Source organism: Trachypithecus francoisi, unplaced genomic scaffold, assembly GCF_009764315.1.
Source record: "Trachypithecus francoisi isolate TF-2019V2 unplaced genomic scaffold, Tfra_2.0 Lachesis_group2, whole genome shotgun sequence".
NCBI classification, from domain to species: domain Eukaryota; kingdom Metazoa; phylum Chordata; class Mammalia; order Primates; family Cercopithecidae; genus Trachypithecus; species Trachypithecus francoisi.
This window is the reverse complement of record NW_022681465.1, coordinates 23,439,006-23,466,429: the sequence shown is the minus strand read 5'-3', so window position 1 is coordinate 23,466,429 and position 27,424 is coordinate 23,439,006. Positions and strand designations below refer to the sequence as shown.

Genomic DNA, 27,424 nt, shown 5'->3' with positions numbered 1-27,424 from the left:
TGGCTGCCCTTCGGCTGTGTTCATCCCATCTGCAGAAACTGGCCAGACCAGGAGGATAGACTCACAGACATGTACTTTTGGGGACCCGTCAGTTGGGTGTGGATGACACAGATCTGTGCAAACATGTTATATCCCAGAAATTCACTTCCTGTATCCTTGTCCCAGGCAGCTACCCCCATGAGGGACTAAATCAAGGAGGAGACCCCCAGGGTCTGGCTCCAACCTCCACTGGTCCCAAATGACGGCGCCCCAGCCACCCGAGTAGTAGAGAGAGGAAGGCCGGCTTAGGCCTGGGCAGTCTATCCTGATAGGAGAAGGTGCCAGGCCTTCAGGGTGCACGTGTGTCATAGTAGGACCACAGATGGGGAGGTGTGTAGCCAGGCGTGAGGAAATGTGGGGCTACAGTGGGGGCCCAGAAAGAGCTCCCCTGTAGAAAAGAGGTATGTGGTCAGCTCTTTTGTTCATTTATTTCCATATTTGTAGAAGATAAACAGATCTGTCTGCTGTGCCAGCAGAAGAGTGGTGTCTGTTTCCACCATCCAATAGGAAAATGCAGACAGAAAACACTAAAAATGTGGAAGTTCCCCCTGGGCCAGGGGGATTCTAGATCTTTTATTCCTTGTTTTTTGTATTTTATAATCTTTCAACAGTGAGCATCTGTTTTTAATATACAAGTAATATAAATTTCTCAAGAAGGAGGATGCATGGATGGATGGAACGCCATCCCTGCTGGTGCTTGTAGAGGCTCCGTCCCCCAGGATCTGGCTCCAACCTCGCTGGTCCCAACTGACGGTGCCCCAGCCACCCGAGTGGCGCTGGGTTTCTCCTGGAGGGCCCACACGAGATGGTCGTGACTTCTCCCAGCACAGTCCCTGGGAACACTCCCACTCCTTCCTTGATTTCCCACCTGGCCTATTTGACTCCCTTCATCTGCTTTAGGAAATGGCACATCTGTGGAAGTGGTGACCTGGGGCTGATCTTGCCACGGGTGTCTTTAAGGAGCCTGTGTCTTTGCTGCAGATGCTACCATCATTGTCTGCCCTGCCTTCTGTCGTAGGTGGATGTGTTCTAGAATCATCTAGAATGTGATGTCACCGTTCGCAGTGGAAGGCAGATGAAATCAGCCCCGTTCCTGGAAATGTGCTTTATCGGAGAGTGTGTGTTTTCTTAAGGGATTCCTATAAAACTCAAAGAGTTTGACTTCAGTTTCCTTTTTTTCCATATTCTGATGGAGACATTTAAATAAATGTTCATTTGCACACTTGCCTTTACAATAGAAATAACCTCTTTCTACTTCATCAGATTTTTAAAATGCCACATATGCATTGGAACAAGTTAAGCAGTGTGGTGCTGGAAGTGTTAGATTCCCTCCCCACCACCACTGCTTCAACCCTGTAATCCAAGCCAACTGCTTGAAAATTGTGCTTCCTTGTGCTTTTTAGTTTTTGTTAATTAAAAAGAAAATCTCATGCCTGTAAGCCCAGCACTTTGAAGGCAGGAGGATCGCTTGAAGCCAGGTGTTTAAGACCAGCCTGGGCAACAAAACTAGACCCTGCCTCTACAAAAACTGTAAAAATAGTCAGGCATGGTGGCATGCACCTGTAGGCCCAGCTACTCGGGAGACTGTGGTGGGAGGATCCCTTGAGCCCAGGAGTTCAAGGCTGCAGTGAGCTGTGATTGCACTTATGCACTCCAGCCTGGTGACAGAGCAGGACCCCATCTCTTAAAAAACAAGACCAAAAAAATGGGACCATAATTTATGTGGCATTCTTGTACAACTTGATTTTATTTTCATTTTCACTTAATCCAATAATTCCTTCATTGTCTATGCTTTTTTATCAGCCATGGTGTTTTTAACTTGCATTTTTTAATCATTCATTTCAGTCTTAAAATCCTTGCACATTTGATGACTGCTAAATTCCTGCATACAGAAATTCGAGAAAAAGGTGGCACTTATGGTGGAGGTGCAAAACTCAGCCACAGTGGGGTTTTCACCCTTTACTCTTACAGGTGAGCTTTGCTCTAGTTCACACATTGAGACGCACACGGTGTTTTAGTCTTCTACTCATGATTATCAGTGTCATTTTCTTCTACTGCAGTGAACTTTAGACAAAAGTTGTTCTGTGTGCTGCTTTTCACTTCTCGAGCACTTAGCCACAGCCAGCAATGTCCTTTCTGGTGCAAGGATTGGGGGCAGCAGCCTAAACGGGAAGCATTCTGCCTTCAGTAAACCCTGCCTTAAGCCAGCATATTTTGGCAGAACACAATAGTGCCTCCATCCGTGGTTTTGCTTTCCACGGTTTATTACCCACAGTCACCCTCGGTCTGAAAATATTAAATGGAGAATTCCAGACATAAACACTTCCAAAGTTTTAAATTGTATACCATTCTTCTAAGCAGTGGGATGAAAGCTGACGCTGTCTATGGTACCTGCCTGTTGGTCACTCAGTAGCCGTCTAGGTCATCAGATACACTGTGGGTATCCAAGAGCTTCTGTTCACAGAATGCTTGTTTTACTTAGTGTAACTTTTATTAGTGTAGTTGTTGTATTTTGTTAATATCTTGCTGCACCTAATCTATACTTTTTCATAGGCATAGGAGAAAAACACAGTATCCATAGTGGCTGTCTGAGGTTGCAACCCTGCTCTAGGGGACCTGGAACACAGGCCCCAGGTGAGGGGCTGAGATACAGCCTGAGAGGATTCTTAGCTCATTTCAGTCGGAGGTGCCTGATGTGCATGCAGTTCTGTTAGCTTTCATAAACATAACACCGTTACTCTAAAACAATGAATTCTTGATTGTCTATGGCTTTGCTGACCAAGAGAACCTGTATTCTGACACTTTTTAAGAAGGAGCTGGCCAGGCATGGTGGCAAGTGCCTATGGTCCTAGCTACAGGAGGCTAAGGCGGGAGGATCCCTTGAGCCTAGGGAGGTTGAAGCTGCAGTGAGCAGATTGCGCCACCACACGCCAACCTGGGCGACAGAGTGAGACCATGTCTCGTGGATGCAGAGATAGATTACGTAGGTAGGTAGGTAGGCAGGCATGTAGGTAGAGAAGTCGGTAGCTGTTGCCACCCTGCTGAGTTCTCCCCCCTTGCTGTGCTGGAAGCCACTCTTCTAGACAAGGATGGTGAAGCAGCTCACAGCCCCTCTGCAGCTCTGAGTCAGGGTGAAGGGAGGGCTGGGCTCTTTCCATTTACACAAAGGGAAGTCTGGATCGGCCCCTCAGGCAGATTCCTGTACTACCCTGGGTGTAGTACAGGAATTAAGGGAGATTAAAGGAAAACCTTTGTTTGCTTAATTTTTCCATGTGAGTCTTCTGTAATTTCCTTGTCATCTTGACCTGCCCCCACCCTCCACATCTTTCCTCTCCTGATGAGGTCACAGAGAGGTGTATTTACATAATCTGTGGAGGACATTATGCAGACAGACCTTGTCTAAGAGGGAGAACGTGTTGAAAGTCTTATGTGATGGGATTTAAATTTCCACTGAGAGTAATTGAGCAATTTGTCAGTGGGCTGTTTGGACTAGATCAGGTGTAAAATAGAGCTGTTAACCCATAGAAGATGTTGAACTGTTAAGTCACATGTTTGTCATAAACTTGTCCATTGGTAAAATGCTTGCCTGTTTATTTCTGTGGGTTTCCTAGGGACCCAAATACAATAGAGACGCTCCAATCTTGTGGGAAGGCTGTTTACTGGGCAAAGTCTGGAAAATTCACGCAGCAAGACATCGACGAAGCCAAACTTTCTGTCTTCTCTACCGTAGATGCTCCTGTCGCTCCTTCAGACAAAGGTATTATGAGTATAACAGTGAGAATCTCAGTCCATAGCCTCAGATGACATTGCTGTTTTCCCAGTTCCCCTCATGCACAGGCAGGAGCACCAGCTTCTGGCGCCTCCGTCCTTGCCTGTGATACGATTTCCACGTCTGACACCCTAAACATTGGCCTTGGAAATATGCTTCCCGACATCCGGGCGAGAAGAGTGTATCCTGTCATTTCAGTTTTACTGACCTGAGGCCCAGTGGGGCCAACCCACGGCAGTGTCTGGGCTCATTAGGGTAGAAGAACGACGTGGGCATGGCCCTGGCCTGGCCACGTTACTCTGTAGAGCCACTTTTGCTCACAGCATTATCAGCCTCACACGGCCCTGACTGCGTCCACGCTGCAGAAGCAGGCCTTGGTAGGAGTCAGCGTGGCTCGTGGGAGCTGGAGGTCAGGGTGTGATCTCTGGGCTGTTAGACACGTCCCTGTGGTTGAAACACGTACGTGAAATAACAGTGAGATGCACCTGTCCCCTCCGGGACACAAGTGTACAGCCCACTGTGCGAGCTCCTGGGCAGCAGCCCCACCGTGCCTGTGGTTTGTCTTCTAGGAATGGACCACTTCTTGTACGGCCTCTCGGATGAGATGAAGCAGGCCCACAGGGAGCAGCTCTTCACCGTCAGCCACGACAAGCTCCTGGCCGTGAGCGATAGGTGAGTGGGGAGCGGGGGAGACAGCATCTGGGATTGGAGGCCTTAACGGCACTGACGCAGAAGCCAGTCCTGGCTGACCTCACCTGCCTTCCTCTCAGGTACCTCGGCACTGGGAAGAGCATGCATGGCCTGGCCATACTCGGACCTGAGAACCCCAAAATCGCCAAGGACCCATCCTGGATCATCAGATGAGCAGCCCTGGTGCCCCCGACTGTGCAGAAGCCCCTGAGACAATAGGCCTCTAGAGCTGAATATGAAAAGTCAGAAATGCTACTGCTTTTTCCAAGAATATTGTGTCATTCTTAAGGTGTTGCCACTGACTGGCAAGTCAATCTTGAGTGACCAGGAAGACGTTCATTGAAATAGTCATGCACAAAATGCCAAAGATGCACCACATAGAATTTTCACTTTCTACTGACAGAAAGGCTCGTTTTACCTCATTAGTTCTAGAATATTTATTTAAGAATCTAAAAATAAAGGGCAACTCTGACTTAACGTCTACTTGAGTCATTATTTTAAGTAGCATTTAGGACCTTTACTAAAAGAAGTAAAATGAAAAGGTACACAAAGGTGTCCCATGTCTGCCTGTGCTGATTCATGAAACTCGATCACACTGAGGCCCTGTGGGAGCGTCCTCCTAACAGATGGAAGTTCAACGGGGCGGCTGGATGGAAGCAGTCCTGAGAAGCAGGTGGGCTGAGGTGAGTAAGCGCTCACTTTGTCTTTACAGAGCCAGAAAGGAAAGCCTCCACGCCAGCTCTTCTTGGCCGTTGGACTCTGATTTCCCAAACAGCTTGTTTTTGGGGTCTCCTCTCCCCCAATACAGCTCTCCACACCCACTTCTGAGGCACAGTGTGGTCTCTTGCAGACTAGAGCTAAGAGGCAGAAACGCTGTCCCTACAAGAGGGGGGCCCGTGAGGGTGGCAGGGCTGTCACCCCAGCACCCATGTCTATTCTGGCAAGAGCCATCAGAGAATTCCAAATTAGGTCCCAGTGAGGACCGTGGCTTGGACTGGATGAGAAACTGGCTATCAGATTTTTCGAACCCCTACCTTGGTGGTTTTAACATGCAGCTAGGATTGCAATCAAGATGCCTAGTAGATAAGGTTCATGTGTTCTCTTTTACTTTCTAAGGAGAGCAGGAACCTGGGGTCGAGGCCCAGGGTCCTGGCCTGCTGCTGTGGATGGAAACTGACACATGGCAATAAACACGGCGTTCCCTTTGGCCTATGTAAACAACTGGCTTTTTTCTCCTTTTATGACTTGTGCATAGTTCAGTGATCCCTACTAAAAATATTTTTATAATCTTTGCCCACAAAAGTGCTGAGAAAACCATTAGTAGCCACCCATAGATTGAGGTTTTAATCTCCTACTTAAAAAACTAAAACAGAGGACTGTTGCTGTTGTAGGCAAACATTTAATACACACATCTGAAAGCATGAGACACAGTCCACAGACAGCATGCACTGGAGCTGGTGGGGCACATGGGCGGTGACAGGTGCTTGCTGGTTAGGTATTAATGTCAATAATACTTTCATAAAGTGCTGATAAATAAGTGTTACAAAAATAGATGGTCCACGGTGAGTCTAGGTTGCAGGCACATGCAGGCAGGACTGGGTCAGACGCTCCAGGGCTGCACGTGCTCTAGCTGGCCTGAGTCCGACACGTCGTAGCTGGCCTTGTACTTGGCCAAGATCTTCATGAGGGGCCGCAGCTTGAGCCACCACTGTTCTTTGGGAATCCTGTGCCTGTGGAGGGAAGGGGGGACAGCAGTGAGGCTGGGAGATGCCACGGCCAGCACAGTGAGTGGTCTTGCCAGAAACACGGGATTTGTAGGGTCGGCTGAATCAACTAGATGAGAAAGCCAATTTCAGGGTCAAATGAAACCATTGTTTTTATATTTCTAAACATTCTTCCCAAACACCTAGTGGTGGTTTCTTATTGTTGTTCTTTTGAGACAGAGTCTCGCTCTGTCCCCAGGCTGGAGAGCACTGGTGCAATCTCAGCTCACTGCAACCTCTGCCTCCCGGGTTCAAGCGATTTCTCCTGCTTCAGCCTCCTGAGTAGCTGGGACTACAGGTGTATACCACCACGCCCAGCTAATTTTTGTATTTTTGGTAGAGACGGGGTTTCACCATGTGGGCCAGGCTGGTCTTGATTCTCTTGACCTTGTGATCCACCCACCTAGGCCTCCCAAAGTGCTGGGATTATAGGTGTGAGCCACCGTGCCTGGCCAAGACCTAGTATTTTTTAACTGAGCTTCAGAAAAGCTAGTTCTTCAAACCCCTGAATGAGTTGCCAAAAGCAACAGCAATGGCCATTCCCCTGTCCTGTACTCACATTGGCTGGGTTTGCTAAGGCAATAAAACTCCGATGTACTCAAAATCTGTTTGCTTCTTCAGCTCTGCCACAGGTTGAAAAATAACATTTCTGTTGCTTATTCCCAGCACACAAATGGAATCATCAGTGGTCAATTTTTTCCTATAAAAGATTTTAAAAAAGATTAACAACACCCTGTCACATGGGCAGGTGGGAGAGCAGAATCATGGGGCGATATGAGAAGTGAGATTCCTGGCAACCATGCTGAACCTGGCCTGGAAGCCCCAGGGAGGCCGCGAACGGACAAGAATGGCCGAGAACAGCCAACAACCACGCAGTGTGGCCAGCACCCCGGCCTGGGCTTGTGCAGCTCTGCTCTTGTAGGATCACCCTGATGGTTTCCTGGAAAGCAGCTTTTGTTTTTCCTCTCAGTGGAGAGAATTTTTCACTAAATAGTGGAATAGGGAAATTACCTTAAGAAATTGATGCTCACGAATACACACACTGAGGTGTAAGAAACATCCATAGCTAAATTAGCAAAAGAAAATTGATGTAGAGAGAATCAGTCAGTTCTTCAAAAAGACAAACCGATTGAAACTATTCACATCACTGTTTTTTGTAGACTGTCATTCTTCTAAGTCAGACATTGGCAGTGATAATGGTTTGCCTTAATAAAAGCACACATCTGGTATGACTGAAGAAAGCTGGGGGCCGGGGGGGTGGGCGAGAAAGATGCTGGCACAAATAGCCACTCAGGAATGAGTGGGGACCAGCCACGTTGGAACCATTAACAAGAGTATCATACAAAATGTCATGTTTTTTTAAAACTTTTCAGTTTATCTAAAGATCTGTTAGAATATGTAACTTACAAAACTGATTTAAGGAAAAACATGCATAGTTCTACAAACATGAACAATTCATTCAGCAGCCAAATCTTCCTCAAAACTGGAAGTTCTGATGGATGGAGTCACAAGGAGGTTGTCCTAACAAACATCCAAAAAATAGAAGGCCCCACTTAAACTGTGAGGGAAACTGCGGGCTGACGCTCAGGATCTCCAGAGCAAAAAGCCTGCAGAAAAGAACTTCAGGTTGAATCTAGCAGTGATAAAAGAGAACATGTCACCCACGCCCAAGCTGACCTTATCCCAGAAATCCAAGGCTGGTTAAATAGCAATGCTCAGAGACCAGCAGGAGTTAGAACATCACACGCAGCTCAGTCCTGAACTGAAGAAGGAACCAGCACCCTACTTCTCCCCGATAGGACAGCATTTTCACCAAGGCAGACAGCCTCCCTCCCCGAACCCCTTATCTCTGCACTGGGCCTCCTTGAGTTTTGCAGTAATCCACTCCACAGCTCTGGCAGAGATTTTGGTTCCAAAGTTTCTATCAAATGGAGAGGGTGCCCCACCCCGTTGGTGGTTAGAGTCATATGAAATATCAGTTATACAGTAACACTTTGCTGTTCAATAGAAATGATGATTTCTATTTCACAGAATTCACGTTTTTATTTCCAGGTCTTTACGGATAGCTGGAACAGAACAAAACAAAATCTGTGTTTCCTGTAGCCTGAACTCAGCCTGTTAAGCAAAAGTGTCAAGTGTTCCCCCTGCCCAGTAAGAGGAGGATTTTAATAAATGGAACGAGTCAGCTAACAGTCTCCAATATTTTAAAATCTTCAATCAGGATTTCATAAACTCATCTAGGGTGGGGATGTGTCACAGCTTTAAGAATCTGATAACCGTTGTGGATTCTTTAACAAAATCACACATACGCTCACTATTTCATCATCATTTCAGGGGATTCATCAGCTCTCTGGAATAAATTCATGGGCTCTGGTTTAAAAGTATAAAGAATAGGAGGTGGTGAGGAAGGAGTGTGTGCGAGTTAGGAATGCTGGACCGCTATGTCCCAGGCTCAGGTCACAACACACATGTGCCTGCATGCAGCTCATTCCAGGTCATTCTGATTTGGGGGTGAGTGTCAAGTATATTACATGTCTGCTAATTCATTTTAAATCTTAGGAAGCTCCAGTTTTTAACTTGATGAAGTGTTTAATTTGAATAAGCATTTCCAAGTAATGGGGTTGTCACTGTTTTCGTGAAAGCTGACAGTTCCCTAAAAATCCCCATTACTCAAACCTCACCAACAAAAGAATCCTAAAGCTGGTGATGTCTGGCATGACTTAAAAGTTTAAATGTTTTGGCTGGGCACGGTGGGGATCATGCCTGTAATCCCATCATTTTGGGAGGCTAAGGTGGGCAAATCACCTGAGGTCAGGAGTTTGAGACCAGCCTGGCCAACGCGGTGAAACTCCATCTCTATTGAAAATACAAAAATTAGTTGGGCATGGTGGTGGACATCGGTACTCCCATCTACTCAGAAGGCTGAGGCAGGAGAATCTCTTGAACCTGGAAGAGGTAGAGGTTGCAGTGAGCCAAGATTGCGCCACTGCACTCCAGCCTGGGCAACAGAGCAAGGCTCTGTCTCAAAACAAAAAAAGTCTCCCAGCTAACTGGGTGTATGCGTATACTCCAGATTGTTTTGTTGTATAGTGACAACATATGCAACACAAAATGCGACACAATAAACCGACACAGGATGTTGATTTCACCTAAGCCCAGCTAACAGGGAGTGATGAAATCTCGTGCTGTCTTGCTCTGTCCCACCCAGAATGCGAATCATCCCTGTGCCCTAAAGTCTCCATGCTGTGGAGACTGCCCCGAGTCACTCAGTAGCCGCCTTGGTTATCAGATGGTTATCCGTACCCACCCCCCTCATGTATACAGGGGGCGGGTACTCTCCCCAGTTTCAGGCACCCACTGGAGTCTTTGGACACATTCCCTGAGGCTAAGAGGGATGACTATTTCCTTCTTCCTTCATAAATATCAGATGCTAATTAGAGAAATTATTGTGAGATATCTAAAAGAGTAAGACTATAAAGCAAAAATTTTGGTTGTCTAAATGCGGGCAAGTTCTTTAGAGCAATGCACCATGACTCTCTTCTGCATCTGCTCAGTGTGTAGTGACTCCAGCGGCAAAGAAATTACCACTCATCCAGCCCAAAGTCACAGACCAGAATCTAAGAACCGCAGTGTGACGGTGACCGTAAGATCAGCCTTGGTCTCACTCACCTGAGCACAAGGCCCCTCTGGATGGTGGTCTTCATTTTCTCCGTCAGGTGCTCCACACTGGACTGGAAAAGAGCATTTTGTTAATCAGACAATAAGCTTCTGCTAAGCACCTACTGTGTGCCAGGCCCTGCAGGGCGGGAAGTGCCAACCATGCATGGTGGCGGCGAGCATGGCCAAGGAGGCTGCAAGCTCTCACCGCTCGGGTCTCGAGGAGCCTCCCCTAGGTGGGAAGAGCACGTCTGCAGCGATGAATGCCGAGCGCAGGGCACAGTGAGCAGCCCTCACGGGGGCCACTCGAAACGCCTTCCGGAATCAACACGGTCCCTCTGAAGACGATAATTCCGTGACTGGCCTAGTGCTCATTCATGGCTCTATTGCTCCTTATTTATTTTCATGACGATGTTCTCTCGGTGCTCTCAGAGGAAAAGAGTGACCTGTGGCCTTTCTATGGAATCTCCTGTGACGACCTGATGAATAGTGTCTGACCAAAGAATTTTGTAGACTCTCATTCACACACAGATTTCTTAAGGAACAGATTGTCTTAGAAAAGAGTAACATCCTATATCAGATCATCTTGGGAGGATTACAAGAGGGAGGTAATTCTCTAATGACTCATCCTAAGAAAATGGAGATTTTTTACATCTAATCAATCTGTCACTGGGCACGGTGGCAGAATTTCACAAAGTAGGAGGCTGGGTGCAGTCGCTCACGCCTGTAATCCCAGGTCTTTAGGAGGCCAAGGCGGGTAGATTGCCTGAGGTCAGGAGTTTGAGACCAGCCTGGCCAACATGGTGAAACACCGTCTCTACTAAAAATACAAAAATTAGCCGGGCATGGTGGCGGGTGCTGTAGTCCCACCTACTTGGGAGGCTGAGGCAGGAGAATCACTTGAACCCAGGAGGCTGAAGTTGCAGTGAGCTGAGATTGTGCCACTGTACTCCAGCCTGGGTGACAGAGCGAGACTCCATCTCAACAACAACAACAAATCATAATTTCTCTTCTTAAAGTCTTGCCAGGTTGAATGCTGGTGAGGCAGGATCTTTGGACAGCTTTCTGAAATACAGTCATGAGTCACATAACAGAGGGATATGTTCTGAGAAATGCATTGCTAGGTGACTTGAGCCTTGTGCAAACATCCTACAGTTAACTCTCACAAACCCAGGAGGTAGGGCCTGCCACACACCTGCTGTTCCTGGCTACAAACCTGAATGTCTGGGACTGTTGAATACTGCAGGGAATTGTGTATCTAAATATACCTAGATGTAGAAAAGCACAGTAAAATATATATATATGTATATAATATATATTTAATATATATAATCTTTCTATAAAAGATAAATAACAGTGCACCTATTTGGGGCAGCTCCAGTATCATCTTATGGGACCCACCGCTGACAGAAACATCGCGATGCAGTGAATGACTCCACAAGTATTTAATTTCACACAGTGAAGAAATTCGTGATTCACATGTCACATAATTAGTGACAACACCAAGGCCCTTTTTACTTGATCTATTTGGCTCAGAAACAAGTAACATCCTAACCTTTTAAAAGACAATGGTGCTGGGCACGGTGGCTCATGCCTGTAATCCCAGCACTTTGGAAGGCCAAGATGGGCAGTTCACGAGATCAGGAGTTCGAGACCAGCCTGACCAACATGGTGAAACCCCATCTCTATTAAAAATACAAAAATTATCTGGGCATGGTGGCATGCACTTGTATTACCAACTACTCGGGAATCTGAGGCAGGAGAATTGCTTGAACCTGGGAATCGGAGGTTGCAGTGAGCCAAGATGGCGCCACTGCACTCCAGCCTGGGTTGCAGAGCAATATATAATATTGTATATTTATTTATATAACTAACTAAACACAATTGTTCAAGTTGCATTTTATCTACCAAGGCCTGTCATCCTGCATGGAGTTTAGTAACTTTGTTTTTTTTTTTTTTTTTTGAGACGGAGTCTCGCTCTGTCGCCCAGGCTGGAGTGCAGTGGCCGGATCTCAGCTCACTGCAAGCTCCGCCTCCTGGGTTTACGCCATTCTCTCGCCTCAGCCTCCCGAGTAGCTGGGACTACAGGCGCCCGCCATCTCGCCCAGCTAATTTTTTGTATTTTTTTAGTAGAGACGGGGTTTCACCGTGTTAGCCAGGATGGTCTCGATCTCCTGACCTCGTGATCCGCCCGTCTCGGCCTCCCAAAGTGCTGGGATTACAGGCTTGAGCCACCGCGCCCGGCCAGAGTTTAGTAACTTTGAACACTGCAGGGTCCAGGCCTGGATTCTGCTGTGCCGTCGAAGCAGGGGCAGACTCCGGGGTCGGTGACACCCTTCCTTAAAAGAGCCACAGATGCCAAGAAACCACGGCCGTGTCTGTGTCAGTTTAGAGGCAGACGCAGCATTAGAGGCCTCAAGATTTAAAAGAAGCTGGCAGGGCGCGGTGGCTCAAGCCTGTAATCCCAGCACTTTGGGAGGCCGAGACGGGTGGATCACGAGGTCAGGAGATCGAGACCATCCTGGCTAACACGGCGAAACCTCGTCTCTACTAAAAAATACAAAAACCTAGCCGGGCGAGGTGGCGGGCATTTGTAGTCCCAGCTACTCGGGAGGCTGAGGCAGGAGAATGGCGTAAACCTGGGAGGTGGAGCTTGCAGTGAGCTGAGATCCGGCCACTGCACTCCAGCCCGGGAGACAGAGTGACTCCGTCTCAAAAAAAAAAAAAAAAAAAGCTGCAGCAAGCTTCAGAGCCAGTCACAGACGTGGGTGGTGACTGTCAGCGGAGGCACTCAAATCGTTTGTGACAGAAGTGAGAAAACATTAACTACACAACAGACTACGTCAAAAAAACAAGCTTGTGTTTCACACACGAGACTAGAAGGTGTCCTCAACCAGGCACGTCTGCTGTTACCTGAAACTTGAGAGAGGCACCTGGGCAATGCGAAGGGCATCAAGCACGGCATGTTCTGTAGCACCTCCGTCTACATGCCCCCTTGAAAAGCAAACCACCCTAGACACGATGTTTCACTCCACAGCACCGACAGGACCCCAAGGGGACAGTCCCCTAAGGCCAGTCCCCGTCACATACCTGCAGATCCCTGATGTCGAAGGGCTCTTCGAAAATGTATACAGCATCGGCTCCAACCATGAGCCCCCCATGTTGGCCAGGTAGCCACAGTAGCCGCCCATGGACTTGATGATGAACACGCGCCACTTGGTTCCGCTGGCGGACTGCTTGATGTGGTCACAGTCACTCTAGCCCAGGGGGCACCCACCATCCCAGAGCTACCCGATGAGTGAGTGCAGCAAGGCCCCCTACTGTGCCTGAGCATGCAGTCCCAGCATCGCAGAGGTGAAGGGTGTGCAGCAGCCGGGATGTACCCTCAGAGTGGGTGTGAACATGCCCCCACCCCACCCCACCATGGCAGCCACCTGGAGGTGACCTCGATGACCTGTGGTGGGGGCCTGGCCATCTGCCGCTCCCTTCTCCCAGGCCCCAAAGGAGGAGACTGAAAAGATGACCCCACAAGCCAGCTCACTCCACGCTGCTCTCTGACTGTCCCTGCTGAAGCAGCTTTCACCAGACACAGACACCGTTAGGTGTGAGCTGAGAAGTTAGGGGGCTGTCACCTGCCAGCTTAGTCCATGGGAACAGCTGTGATCTTCTATTTTCTTCTGCTAAAGCTCCCTGTGATTTTAGAGCTGTGGCCAGCTTCCATCCATCGGTGAATGTTACGTTTGTAGAAACTCTACTCAAAGCCAGATGGTGGTTCTTAGACCCAGGCACCTGGGGAAGTCTTTCTGATGCATAGGCATCAGGTCCCAGAGCGAAATGTCTGCCATCCGCCCTCCATGAGGAACCAAGCTCAGTGGGGAGAAAAACAGCAGAGAAATGCATCGGCCGCCTTCCTACCCACACACCAGTCCGGGCTGCAGCGCCCTCTCCTGGGACTCTGCAAAGCCTCTGCCTGGGCCTTAGCTCCCACCCCGGCACCCTGCAATCTGTTCACACAGACTGGAGACCCATCTATAAAAATCATTAATCTGATCCAGTCATTCAAAACCCTTTGCTCACTTCAAGTACACGTCAAGCCTTTCTCGGGAATCCCCGGCCCCACCTGCTTCTGACACCAGGTCCCACTCTAGCTCCAGCCACCCCAGGTCCTCCTGGGGCCTCTGGATATGCTGGACGCTGTGTGCATCACCTTCAGGCACAGTGGTGGGCAGGAGAGCGGCCCCCAAAGGAATCCTGGTCCTAATGTCTGAAACCTGAGAATGTTCTCTCATGCGGTGATAAAGGTGAATCCTGAGGACTACCCAGGTGGGCCCTAAGTGCCACCACCTGCATCGGCAGATGAGGGGTGCAGAAGCTGAAGGCCCTGGAGCAGGATGCTGCACACCCATATGGGAGGAGGCGGTGCCAGGGAACAAGGTGTGCAAGGCCCGCAGCTCTGGACACCTGAATGGGCCACGAGGGACTCTCCTGGAGCAAACACTGTGGCCTCAGCCCATGGCTCCTGCCCTCCAGAGCTGTGCGAGAGTAAGTATTATTTTCCAGCCCCAGGTGTGTGGTCAGGGTCACAGCGGCCACGGGACACACACAGGCACCTTCCTCAGCTCTGACCCAGAGGAAAATGTCATTTCCTCATGAAAATGCCACCTGGTTTCTAGGATGGCAAAGTTCCCTCTGTCAGGGGCTCTCGGGGCACCCCATGTCCTCTCTTCATAGAAATCACCCCGGTGTCTCTCCCTGCAGTTACCTTGTGGTTATTTGACTTGTAGTCCTCACTAGCCTGCAAATTCCATAAGGGCAGGAACTGTGGGCTGGACTCACACCACTGCACCATCAGCAGGACCTGGCCGAGCCCCCACAGCAGGTGCTCAAGAAATGCTTGTCTCTGAATGACATAAGCAAAGTATTCTCCAGCCAGCCATCCATCCTTCCATCCGTCCTGGTCAAGGGCTGATCCTGCAGGATTCCCTAATGGGCCTCCATGGGACTCAGCCAAGAGTAAAAGCATGAAGTGGGGGTGTGGACTTGAGACTGGGAGCCACATGAGAGTCTATACATCAAAGTTTAACACCCACTGGGAAATTTTCACTTGAGTACTTCAGATGAAATTTAAAAGCACACTTTGTTGAATAAACACAGGCTTGATTAAACCATTCCAACCTATACTTCATTTCTTTGGCAGATTCTTTTCCTCCCAAAATAATTGGTTGATGTATTCAAAAGTGAACACGGGCTCTAGTTAGAGGGCCACTTTGCATTGTGTAGAAGCCAAGATGGGGAGAGAAACAGACAATGGGAAGAATTTCCATCTTTGCGCTTAGGAAGGACAGAGAACAGAAACCCGTCAAGAATTCAAAGAGCCCACAACTGCCTTCTTGAAGGGCCAGTGCAGAATTCTGAGGATTTCACTGTTCCACCTGTACTGGGTCTCTCTCTAAGTGTGATCTAAGACTTAAGACGCCATAAGGCTTTAAGACTTGCCCTTTGTCTTAGACAATCCTGGGCATGGGAAGGAAAATGTGGGTGGGGCATCAGGACTCCCAGAGGCACAAAGCCTCATGGGTTGTTTTTCCAACTGAATCTCCCCTGCAGCCCACCCTGAGGTGGGGAATTACTGTCACTCATTCAAAGAATGACATCAACTGCTTAATGACAAAAGAATTCTGCGGGTAAGCAGCTCTCCCAAGAGGCTGATTTGTGCCTGAGCGTGTCTGAGTTCTGGTCGCGCCAGGCTGCCACTGTGGGTGCATGGAACAGCGCAGCCCTGACACCTGAGCCACACCCCCAACTGTGTGCTCCTCTGAGTGTAAACGCAGTGACAGCTGGGATGTCTGTTGAAAACTGCCTCTGAATCCTTCTAGTGATTTTTTCATTTCAGTTACTGTATTTTTTCACCTTCAGAATGTTTTTGTCTTCTTTTTGATTTTCTGTCTATTGTTATTTCCATTTTGTACATACATGGTTTCCTCAACTTTCTCTACATTCTCCTTTACTTCTCTGAGCATCCTTAAGGTAGCTGTTTTAAACTCTTTTTCTAGTAGATCTACCATCAGATATTTTTCAGACATAGTTCCTGTTGATATATTTTATTTACTTTTTCTCTTTCCTCCCTACTCTGAGGTTTACCAATATTTTTTCCCTTTGAATGAGCCTTTTTCCTGTTTCTTTGTATGCCTTGTGATTTTTTTTTGAAAACTGGACATCTGAATCCAATGGCACTTGTTTTCAAATTTTTTTTTTTATAAAACCATCTTCCTTTTCTTCATATACATGTGCCACTAAATCCAACATATTAACCTTGGTTGAGGCTGCTGGCTGGAGATGGGGTTCACAAAGATAGAGATCAAGGTAAGCAGGAGATGTGGTAACTCTGGAAATCAAACCCCTTCCCTAGGTTTTTCGTTTGTTTGTTTAATTGTAGGCTCTCTCTGTGCCAAGGTTCAATGTGAGGTGTACACTTTAGGTCTTCTAGGGTTTTTCTGATCCTAGTCTTTTCCTTGGCATGCATAGTTACTTTCTAATTTTCCTTATATATGCCATTGTTTTTGGATATTCTAGTCTTTAATGCCTGCCTCCCAAAAGAAAAAAAGAGAGAGAGAGAAAAGTTAAGGAGGAGAGACACCAGTCCTTTAAATCCCCTGGAAGTCACTTCAGCTGGAGGGAAGGGGCTTAAACCAATGAGGGGAGGTGCAAAATCCATGACACTCTGCCTCTTTGTCTGCACTTCTATGATCAGAAGCAGCAATCAATGACCAGTGTACAGATGCCCAGTACTTGGAAGACAGGGTGCTTTTTGCCCACTCTGGGTCCCACAGGCTGCTCCTGGAATGCGTACACAGCTGAGTATCACAGGGCTGGGGATGGGCATGGGTAACTGCTACTGTATTAAGAACTGACACTGACCAAAAATAACTCTAATTTACTTTTAAATTCTACCCCTGGAAGTTGCAAGCCTTCAACAGACACCATAGTTTCTAAATAGTTACATGTCACAGATTCTGCTAATGTAATCATTGTCGTGGTGGGAAGATGGATTCCTGGTTCTTTCTATTCCACAATCTTCTCAGAATACTCTCTCAATTCCTCCTCAACTATCTTTGGAAAATTTCTCTTGTTTACCTTGATCTTCTCTTTGTACCTTTGTGAACCCCACCTCCAGCCAGCAGCTTCAATCAAGGTTGATAAGTTGAATTTAGTGGCATGATGGTATGAAGAAAAGGAAGACAGTTTGATAAAAATAAGATTTGAAAACAAGTGCCACAATTCTATAAAACCCTTTCATCATCTCCACAATTTTTCCATGTCCATCTTCATCCTCTTTAATTTAACCTGCCTTTCCACAAGCATAAACATTTAAAAACTTTATATTTGGCTCAAAATTTCATTGTCAGTGTGGTAACAATATTGCATTCTTTCTCTCTTCCTCACCCCTCCTCTCTGTACTTGTACAATATCTCAGCAATAGTGTGGAGTTTAATAGGAGTGTGGATTTGGCATTGAATGACACTAAAAATATTAGTTCTGTCATTAATTATCTTAGTACATATGAACAAGGAAATGTTACTAGCAATTATAATATTGACCTTTTTGTCTCCAATTACTTAGATGGCTCTACAAAAACAATTCCATGGTAAGTAGGCTACTTGCATGTATTAAGCCTCAGACTACCTCATTCATTTTTTCACTTTTTAATATGTATATGCATATCCTAAAGCAAGAAAACTATGTATTTTAAAGTTTGGATTCATTTCATCTCTAAATGTACTCCTCAATTTTAGGTTATTCCATGACACTGTTTTTGCAGGAATCATATACACTTTAGAAATAAGTAAACGTTATTTATTTACATCAGGAGCAAACTTAATTTTGTGCTAAAAAAAAAAAAAACTACAAGGAAGATTGAGAGACATAAATGAGAACATGAAGGAAAGTCAGGGGCTTCCAGTCAGACTAGCTGAGCATCTATGCTCAGCCATTATTAGCATGAATGGGCTAATTATTTAACCTCACTGAGACTCAAACTTGCATGAAGATTTTTGTTGGTTGAGTTGGTTTTTCAGTTTGTCTGCTTTTTTATCTGTAAAAGAGAAAACCTATCTCACTTTGCCTGGCTTTTTGAAGCATGTCTTGTAGGTGTGGAATAAACATCCATTATTAAAATAGGAACGAAGGTGGGTTTAGTTGAATGGATATGCTGAAATACTATTTTGCAATCAATCTAAGTTATGCAAAAATATATAGGCATACCTCAGAGATGTTACAGGTTTGGTTCCAGACCACCACAATAAAGCAAATATCATAATAAAGCAAGTCATACAATTTTTTGATTTCTCAGTGCATATAAAAGTTATGTTTACATTATACTGTAGCCTGTTAAGTGTGAAATAGCATTATATCCAGAAAAATAATGTACATACCTTATTTAAAATACTTTATTGCTGAAAATGCTAACAACCATCTGGGCCTTTGGAAAATTATAATCTTTTTGCTGGTGGAAGGTCTTGCCTCGGTGTTGATGTCTGCTGACTGATCAGGATGATGGTTGCTGAAGGTTGGAGTGGTTGTGGCAATTTCTTAAAATGAGACAACAGTGAATTTTGCCACATCAACTGACTCTTCCTTTCACGATACATTTCTCTGTAGCATGTGATGGGGTTTGGTAGTATTTTACCCATCGTAGAACTTCCTTAAAAACTGGAGTCAGTCCTCTCACACCCTGCCACTGCTGTATCAACTATGTTTATGCTATTCTAAACCCTCTGATGTCATTTCAACAATGATCACAGCATATTCACCAGTTTTCATCTCAAGAAACCACTTTCTTTGCCCATTCATAAGAGGCAACTCCTCATCTTTCAAGTTTTATCATAATTGTAGCAATTCAGTCCCATCTTCAGTTTCTACTTCTAATTCTAGTTTTCTTGCTATTTCCACCACATCTGCAGTTACTGCCTCCACTAATGTCTTAAAGTTCTCAAAATCATCCCAGAGGGTTGAAATCAACCTCTTCCAAATTCCTGTTCATGTTGATATTTTAACCTCCAATGAATCACAAATGCTCTTAATACCATCTAGAATAGTGAATCATTTTCAGAAGGTTTTCAATCTATCTTGCCCTTATCCATCAGAGGAATCACTATTTGGCAGGTATAGTCCTACAAAATGTATTTCTTAATAAGAGATGAAAATAAAAATTATTATTTGATCAATAAACTGCAGAATGGATGATGTGTTATCAGGCATGAAAACATTAATCTCCTTCTAGATCTCCATCAGAGCCTTAGATGTCTAGAGGTCTAGGTGCATTGTCCATGAGCAGTAATATTTTGAAAGGACTCTCTCTCTTTTTTTTTTTTTTTTTTTTTCTGAGCAACTGATTTAAACAGTGGGCTTAAAAATATTCAGTAAAGGCTGGGTGGGGTGGTTCATGCCTGTAATCCCAGTACTTTGGGAGGCTGAAGCAAGAGGATTGCTTGACCCCGTGAGTTCAAGACCAGCCCAGGCAACATAGCAAGATCTTGTTTCCACTAAAAATAAAAATAAATCAACCAGGCATGATGGCATGAGCCCATAGTCCCAGCTACTCAGGAGGCTTGTGTGGGAGGATTGCTTGAGTGTGGGACGTCAAGGCTGCAATGAGATGTGATAGGGCCACTGCATGCCAGCCTGGGTAACAGAGCGAGACCTTGTCTCAAAAATAATTCAGTAAAGCATGCTGTAAACAGATGTACTGTCATCCAGGCTTTGTTGTTCCATTTAAAGAAAACAGGCAGAGTTGATTTAGCATCATTCTTAGGGGCTGTAGGATTTTCGGCATAGTAAATATCCATTAGCTTCAACTTAAAGTCACCAACTGCATTATTCCCTAACAAGACAATCAGCCTGTCCTCAGCAGCTTTGAAGCAAGGCACTGACTTCTTCTCTCAAACAGACAAGGATTTTGGGTGCTACATCCTAGACGGCATCTTTTCCCAACAGAAGGCTGTTTTGTCTACATTGAAAAATCTGTTCAGTGTAGCCACTAAATGGGGCAGCTTTGAAGCCAGACATTGACTTCTTCTCTCAGAGAGACAAGGATTTTGGGTGCTATGTCCTAGACGGCATCTTTTTCCAATAGAAGGCTGTTTTGTCTACATTGAAAAATCTGTTGTTTAGTGTAGCCACTAAATATTAGCTAATCATTGATCATCATCAATGATATTAGCTACATTTTCTGGATAACTTGCTGCAGCTTCTCTATCAGCACTTGCTGCTTCACCTTGCACTTTTATGTTATATGTTACGGAGATGGATTCTTTCTTAAACCTCCTGAACCACCCTCTACTAGCTTCCCACTTCTGAAGCTTACTAACCTTCCTCAGCCTTCACAGAACTGAAGGGAGTTAGGGCCTTGCTCAGATTAGGCTTCGGGTTAAAGGAATGTTGTGGCTGGTTGGATCTTCTGTCCAAACACCTAAAACTTTCTCCATATCAGCAATAAGGTTTTGCTTTCTGATCATTTGTGTGTTTATTGAAGTAATTTCCTTTTAATTCCTTCAATAATTTTGTCTTTGTATTTACAACTTGGCTGTTAGGCGCCAAGAGGCCTAGCTTTCAGCCTATCTTGGCTTACACATGCCTTCCTCACTAAGCTTAATCGTTTCCATCTTTTGACTGACAGTGAGACATGTGACTCTTCCTTTCACTTTAACACTTAGAGGCCATTGTAGGGTTATTAATTGGCCTAATTTCAACATTGTTGTGTCTCAGGGAATAGGGACTGCAGGAGAGGGAGAGAGATGGGAAATGGCCAGTTGGTCGAAATAAAACAAAGACAACGTTCATCCATTAAGTTCCCCCATCTTATCTGGGCATGGTTCATGGTGCCCCAAAACTTATTATTATTAATTTTTGAGACAGAGTCCTGCACTGTCGCCAGGCTGGAGTGCAGTGGTGCGATCTTGGCTTACCGCAACCTCCACCTCCAGGGTTCAAGCGATTCCCCTGCCTCCCGAGTAGCTGGGACTACAGGCCTGTGCCACCATGCCCGGCTTATTTTTTGTATTTTAGTAGAGATGGGGTTTCACCATGTTAGCCAAGAAGGTGTCTATCTCCTGACTTCGTGATCACCTGCCTTAGCCTCCCAAAATGCTGGGATTACAGGCGTGAGCTACCGCGCCCGGCCTTAAAACTATTATAGTAGTAACAGCAAACACCACTGATTACCGATCACCGTAACAGAAATAATGAAAAGGTTTGAAACATTGCAAGAATTACCATATGTGACACAAAGCATATGCTGCTGGAAAAAATGGCACCAAGAGACTTCCTCGGGCAGATTTGCCAAAAACCTTCCATTTGTAAAAAGGCAGTATCTACTCGTGGCAGCAAAGCGAAGTGCAATAATGAAGTATGCCTGTAGTGATGGCACATAGTATCCTTCAGAAGTTTTAAAAGGTGAACAGTTTTGTTTTGTTTTTCCGAGACGGAGTCTTGCTCTGTTACCCAGGCTGGAGTGCAGTGGTGTGATCTCAGCTCACTGTAACCTCCAACTCCCGGGTTCAAGTGATTCTCCCGACTCAGCCTCCCTAGTAGCTGGGATTACAGGTGTGCCACCACACTCCGCTAATTTTTGTATTTTTAGTAGAGACGGGGTTTCACCACGTTGGCCAGGCTGCTCTCGAACTCCTGACCTTATGATCCGCCTGCCTCAGTCTCCCAAAGTGCTGGGATTACAGGCGTGAGCCACCGCACCCGGCCTAACACACAGCTCACTTAAGTTTCTAACACACAGTACACTGAAACACAAAGTCTATAACTTTGCTAGTTCTACCACTATAAAAATCCATTTTGCCAAATTGAAAGCAAGCTCTAGGGCCCAGGAACGGATAAAAATTAAACATAACGAGTATTTCCTCGCCTGCTCTAACATCCTGAACCACACAGATTCCCCTCGTTGCACAGTCTTCGCCCCTTAACAGAGGGTAGCTAGTATCACCCATACTCGCTGAAAAACTGGAAAGGAGGGAGGGTCGAAGTTAAACCCATTTCAGTAGCCGTGCATGCGCCCCACCTCGTCTTCCCAGCGAGATTTGGGAAAGGAATGAGAAGCTTTTATGATCCTCTCGCGAGAGGGGAAGTCTTCGCGCCACGTCAGAGACTAGAGATCTTGGCGCCGAGCGACAGGTGCCGGAACAAACAGGCGGTGAGAAATCGCGGACGTGGAACGATTTGGTGGGCAGGACTTCCGGCGGAAAAGCGGGCTGTCTCGGAAACTCGGAGGTGGGTTCCTCCCGGGTTTCTAACTACGGCTGCTGGGCTGTTGTTTAGACTCTTGTGAAGATGGCTTGCGCTGCGGCGCGGTCCCCGGCGGACCAGGACAGGTGGGTTCTGGGGAGGTGGGTCCTCAGAAAGGAAGGGGCTTGCTACGGTGCCGCGAGTGCTACACCGCCCTTCTCCCCTCCGCGGCCTCTAGAATGGCCTAGCTGATCCAGCTCGCCCTGGACGGGCTCCGCGCCTCTCCTTGGCGGCTGGTTTTTCTGAGAATCCTGCAGCAGCCACCAGGCTCTTCGCAGGGCTCCTGAAATTCCGACCGTAGGTAGCCTAGTGTTTACCTGTACGCGAGACAAGGATTTTGGATACTACGTGGACATAATATTAAGTAACATAATCACAGTGTGAGAAATGTGTTCTTTTTAATTATTGTTGCGTTCAGAAAGGCTCATTTGTGAAATTTTGGAACTTTTTAATACCTCGGACACTTTTTATATAAGAAGGCGGACCCATTCTCAGGAACTTTTAACAGGCTGCTGTGTCTAATGTAACATTTATCCAGGTTGTTTTGTTTCTTTTCGTGTGTTTTTTTTCCTTCCAAGGTAGTGGATAAAGTTTATTTTTAATTAAGTTAAGTAAAAGGGAGGTAATTTAAAGAAAAAACATTAAGCAAATAATAGCATAGGTGGTAATTTAAAGAAAAAACATTAAGCAAATAATAGCATAGGTGTACCAGCAGTGATGATGACCACGCCTACCACGGACGGAAAGAATGTATTTTTGAAAATACTTGTTATCCTTTGAGTGTAGTTGTCCAGGTTCTTGACGTTTTGAATAAGGAATTGAACAAAACACACAAAGCAAGGCAGCGAAAGCAGATTTATTTTAAACAAAAGTACACTCCACAGGGTGGAAGCAGGCTCTAGCAAGCCGCCCAAGAGCTGTTGGTTACGGAATTTTCTGGGGTTTAAATACTCTGTAGAGGTTTCCTGTTGACCAGTGCCAGTCTGATTGGTTGAGGGAGGGGGATCGCTCAGAATGAGGAGTAGGCCTACGGCCAGTCTGATTGGTTGCTGGAGGGGACCTTTCTAAGGTAGTTTGATTTTTCAGCTGCCACGCAGAAAAAGGAGGGGTTGAAAAGGGAGTAGCCGTCTGGTATCTACTCAGCATGAATTGGCCTTCGGTTCCCTGCCACCCGACCCTCTTCTCCTGACTCTTACTGCTCTAGTGATACCACTTATGTTATTGTCTGTGGCAGGTTTATTTGTATCTATCCTGCTTATTTAAATAATAAGAAGACCATCGCAGAGGGAAGGCGAATCCCCATAAGTAAGGTAAGCAGATGGCTGGCTCTTTGGTCCACGAGGGAATGGGGTGTCATCCTGGTCGGGCCACGTCATCTTGTTAGAGCCACAGGGGGTTCTCTTCACTGCATTTATTTCAGGCTTGAGGAGAACGACAGCCAAGAATTGGGGTGCGTTCCTTAGTGTTGGTGAAACCAGAAAGGCATTAATTCATAGCTGAAGGGATTTTTTTTTAATGGCTCTTAATGAGCCTGTGTTTGTAAAGAAGTGGGGGCAGAGTCTGTAGAGTTTACATGTTTTTTTAAAACGAAGTTATGACATTGTTCCCCTTGATAAAGGAAATCACAATTATGACATTGTACGATATATTAACAATGTTCAGAATGTAGTTGAGATTTTTTTAAGTATGTGAAGACTTGCAAAATGTTCAGCCCTGTTGAGTTTTATTAAAGTGTACTTTGTATTTTGTAATAGGACAGATTTAAGGCACCTAGGTTTGATGCAGTGAATTCTCACGTGATGAGTACATCTGGGTGGTAACAAGCACTCAAAAAAGAAAACTTTTTTTTTTTTTTTTTGAGACGGAGTCTCGCTCTGTCGCCCGGGCTGGAGTGCAGTGACCGGATCTCAGCTCACTGCAAGCTCCGCCTCCCGGGTTCGCGCCATTCTCCTGCTTCAGCCTCCCGAGTAGCTGGGACTACAGGCGCCCGCCACCTCGCCGGCTAGTTTTTTTGTATTTTTAGTAGAGACAGGGTTTCACTGTGTTAGCCAGGATGGTCTCGATCTCCTGACCTCGTGATCCGCCCGTCTCGGCCTCCCAAAGTGCTGGGATTACAGGCTTGAGCCACCGCGCCTGGCCCCGGCTAGGTTTTTGTATTTTTTAGTAGAGACGGAGTTTCACCGTGTCAGCCAGGATGATCTCGATCTCCTGACCTCGTGATCCGCCCGTCTCGGCCTCCCAAAGTGCTGGGATTACAGGCTTGAGCCACCGCGCCCGGCCAAAAGAAAACATAAGCATCCAAGAAGATTGCGTTATGTTCCCTCCCAGTCACTGTCGCCTCCGCATATGCTCAAAAATACCAGGATGACCACTGTCATGACTTTGACACCATAGATTACTTTTGCTTATTTTTCACTTTTCTGTAAACGGAATTTCACAGTATGTACTTTTGTATCTTTTTTTTCACTGAACTTTAAGTTTACAAGATTTATCTACATATTAGAATGTAGTTGAATTTTCATTGCTCTGTAACAGGATTTGTCAATAGCAGCACCATTGCCAATTTGATTAGATAATTGTTGTTGGGGGTTGTTATGTGCATTTTAAGATGTTCAGCAGTATCCCTGGCCTCTACCCACCATCCCCCTCTAACCCCCATTCCCTAGTTGTGACAATCAAAAATGTCTCCAAGCATTGCTAGATGTCTTTTGCGTGTGGGTAGGGGTAGGGGGCCTGAGGACAGAATTTCCCTGCTCAAAACTACTGCCCTGTCTCCTCTATAGTATTGCATTGTGTGAATATACTAGAGTCTTTTCTACCTTCTTTTTTGTTTGTTTTTTTAAGAGACAGGGTCTGGCTCTGTCACCCAGGCTGGAGTGCGGCGGTGTAGTCTCAGCGCACTGCAGGCTCCACCTCCCGGACTCAAGCCATCCTCCAACCTCAGCCTTCTGAGTAGCTGGGACTACAGGCACATGCCACCATGTCCGGCTATTTTTGTATTTTTTTGCAGCAATGGGATTTCTCCATGTTGCCCAGGCTGGTCTCAAACTCCTGAACTGAAGTGATCTGCCTACCTTGGCCTCCCAAAGTGCTAGGATTACAGTTGTGAGCCACCACACCTGGCCCTTTCTACTCTGGATGGAAAATTGGATTATTTCTATTAATAGTTTGAGGCTATTATAAATAGTTGTCTTTTAGTGAACATATTTTGTAGAACACATCTGGGAATGGAATTGCAGGGCCATAAAGAATGCATATATTCAGCTTTAATAGATACTAGCAGTTTTCTAAAGTGTTTGTATGTGTAATTGTTTAAGCAGTCAGTAATCATTGAGCACCTACTATGTTCAGAGTACCATGCTAGGTGCTGGGGAATACACTGGTTAACAAAACAAAGCCCCTGCCCTCAGAAGTTTATATTCTGTTGGAGGGGAGATGGGCACACAGGTATGCATTAGTGTTATTCCTAGGAATTTTAAAAATTACAGTGGAAGCATCTGTACTTAATGAAAAAGGAAACCTAGGGTTTTGGTACTTGTTTGATTATAGTATTTGAAATTATTTACCCAGCATTCTGGCAATGTCCACTTAAAGCAAATATATTTAGTGTTTATGTTTTTAACTGTTCAGGCTGTTGAAAATCCTACAGCTACAGAGATTCAAGATGTATGTTCAGCAGTTGGACTTAACGTATTTCTTGAGGTATGACATGGTTCTTCACTATTTTCCATACTCATCTAATTGATGTAATAACTTTCTTAAGCCCTGTTTTCCTTTTGTTTCGTTTATGTTAGAAAAATAAAATGTACTCTAGAGAATGGAATCGTGATGTCCAATACAGAGGCAGAGTCCGGGTCCAGCTCAAACAGGAAGATGGCAGCCTCTGCCTTGTGCAGTTCCCATCACGTAAGCTTTTTAAATGAATCAGTGGGGCTCAGGGATAGGTTTCTCCTACGCAACACAGAAAAGGTTCTAAAACTGAAAGGTGAAAGTCACAGTTTGCATTCTGAAGATTAATTTAAAGACAGGACTACTCATGAAGAGAAGCAGTAGTTATAATTTCTTTGAGGTGAACGACCTCTTTGAAAATGTAATGAGACCCACTAAACATTTTTCCAAAAAATTATTGTGTGAACATTTTATAAACCTCTGGAAGTCTGTCATTGCTCCCAGGTTAAGAATATAAAATTATTAAATTGTTGGATGTTAATTGCCATTTCAGATCCTAGAGGTCCTTGAGGTCTGTTAATATCTAATTATTCTATCATTAATAAATCTAAAAAGCAATATTGACTGAAAAAAGCAAGAGATATGCATGATATGGTGCCACTCAGGTAAATTTAAATACAAAATACTACTATTTATTGATAGATGCATATGTAATGTTGTTTATTGGTATTTTTTTGAAAGGCTGTGTAAGGAAACACTCACTCTTAAGACAGTAGTCACCTAATGGTGAGCAGGGTAGAGAGTAGAAACACAGGAACTGATGGTCATAGAAGACTGTTGCATCATCTCTAGTATTTTATTTCATGAAAAACAGTAACCAAACTCACATCAATATAACAGAATGTTAGTTCTGAGTATTAGGAAGATAAGTTTTTGTTTACATGTTGTTTATTTTTCTGAATTTTCATCTCTGAGAATTTTAATTTTTTAAAACAGAGCTATTACTTTTTTCTTTCAGTTTAATAATCCCCTCAGTTTAGTTGAACTCTCCCATTAAATTTACTTAAAAACAGTGAAATTGTCAGACAAACTGACAACTTGTTTGATTTTTTTGTTTTGTTTTTGTTTTTGAGACAGAGTCTCGCTCTGGCTGGAGTGCAGTGGTATGATCTTGGCTCACTGCAACCCCCGACTCCCTGGTTCAAGTGATTCTCCTGCCTCAGCCTCCCGAGTAGCTGGGACTACAGGCATGTGCCACCACACCCAGCTAACTTTTGTATTTTGGGTAGAGATGGGGTTTCACCATGTTGGCCAGGGTGATCTCGATATCTTGACCTCGTGATCTGCCCACCTTGGACCTCCCGGAGTCCTGGGATTACAGGCATGAGCCACTGCACCTGGCCTGATTTTTTAAAAATAGAGAGACAAGGGTCTCACTATGTTGCCCAGTCTAGTTTCAAACTCCTGGCCTCAAGCAATCTTCCCATCTTGAGGAGATCCCAAAATGCTGAGATCACAGGCGTTAGCCACCATACCCAGCCAGCAT

The 27,424-nt window shown here is 45.5% G+C and overlaps 3 protein-coding genes across 18 annotated transcripts in view; 2 read left to right on the top strand and 1 right to left on the bottom strand.

Moving 5' to 3' along the window:
- Positions 1 to 4,982, top strand: part of LOC117064820 (presequence protease, mitochondrial-like) — a 31,321-nt gene extending 26,339 nt beyond the window's left edge. Inside the window, exons 1-5 of one of the 2 annotated variants that reach the window (XM_033178936.1) lie at positions 1,057 to 1,155; positions 1,885 to 2,010; positions 3,651 to 3,796; positions 4,378 to 4,480; positions 4,579 to 4,980. In XM_033178936.1, the coding sequence (XP_033034827.1) occupies positions 1,115 to 1,155; positions 1,885 to 2,010; positions 3,651 to 3,796; positions 4,378 to 4,480; positions 4,579 to 4,672 (510 nt within the window). In that variant the 5' untranslated portion in view covers positions 1,057 to 1,114 and the 3' untranslated portion in view covers positions 4,673 to 4,980. Of the gene's footprint in view, positions 1 to 1,056; positions 1,156 to 1,884; positions 2,011 to 3,650; positions 3,797 to 4,377; positions 4,481 to 4,578 lie in introns of those variants that run through there. The other variant, XM_033178935.1, reaches the window with a different exon arrangement.
- LOC117064819 (ATP-dependent 6-phosphofructokinase, platelet type-like) lies at positions 1,041 to 15,757 on the bottom strand. 11 transcript variants are annotated; one of them, XR_004429697.1, is made up of 6 exons: positions 13,551 to 15,757; positions 13,009 to 13,151; positions 9,931 to 9,992; positions 7,669 to 8,208; positions 6,821 to 6,961; positions 6,088 to 6,228 (listed from the first exon to the last, which is right to left on the bottom strand). XR_004429697.1 is itself a non-coding variant. In XM_033178932.1 (5 exons), exons 1-4 carry the CDS (start codon positions 13,816 to 13,818, stop codon positions 6,835 to 6,837), a joined length of 600 nt encoding a protein of 199 aa, XP_033034823.1. In that variant the 5' UTR covers positions 13,819 to 15,757; the 3' UTR covers positions 1,041 to 1,178; positions 6,821 to 6,834. The 11 variants fall into 11 exon arrangements, 9 of the variants coding, with proteins under 9 accessions (XP_033034823.1, XP_033034824.1, XP_033034818.1 ...); XM_033178932.1 differs by lacking the exons at positions 6,088 to 6,228; positions 7,669 to 8,208 and adding an exon at positions 1,041 to 1,178; XM_033178933.1 differs by lacking the exons at positions 6,088 to 6,228; positions 7,669 to 8,208 and adding an exon at positions 2,005 to 2,325.
- Positions 15,758 to 22,073: 6,316 nt separating this feature from the next.
- SRP19 (signal recognition particle 19) overlaps positions 22,074 to 27,424 on the top strand; it is a 30,848-nt gene continuing 25,497 nt past the window's right edge. For all 5 annotated transcript variants that reach the window (XM_033178914.1, XM_033178912.1, XM_033178910.1 and 2 more), the window contains exons 1-4: positions 22,074 to 22,295; positions 23,444 to 23,519; positions 25,840 to 25,911; positions 26,004 to 26,115. In XM_033178914.1, the coding sequence (XP_033034805.1) occupies positions 22,255 to 22,295; positions 23,444 to 23,519; positions 25,840 to 25,911; positions 26,004 to 26,115 (301 nt within the window). In that variant the 5' untranslated portion in view covers positions 22,074 to 22,254. The remainder of the gene's footprint in view (positions 22,296 to 23,443; positions 23,520 to 25,839; positions 25,912 to 26,003; positions 26,116 to 27,424) is intronic.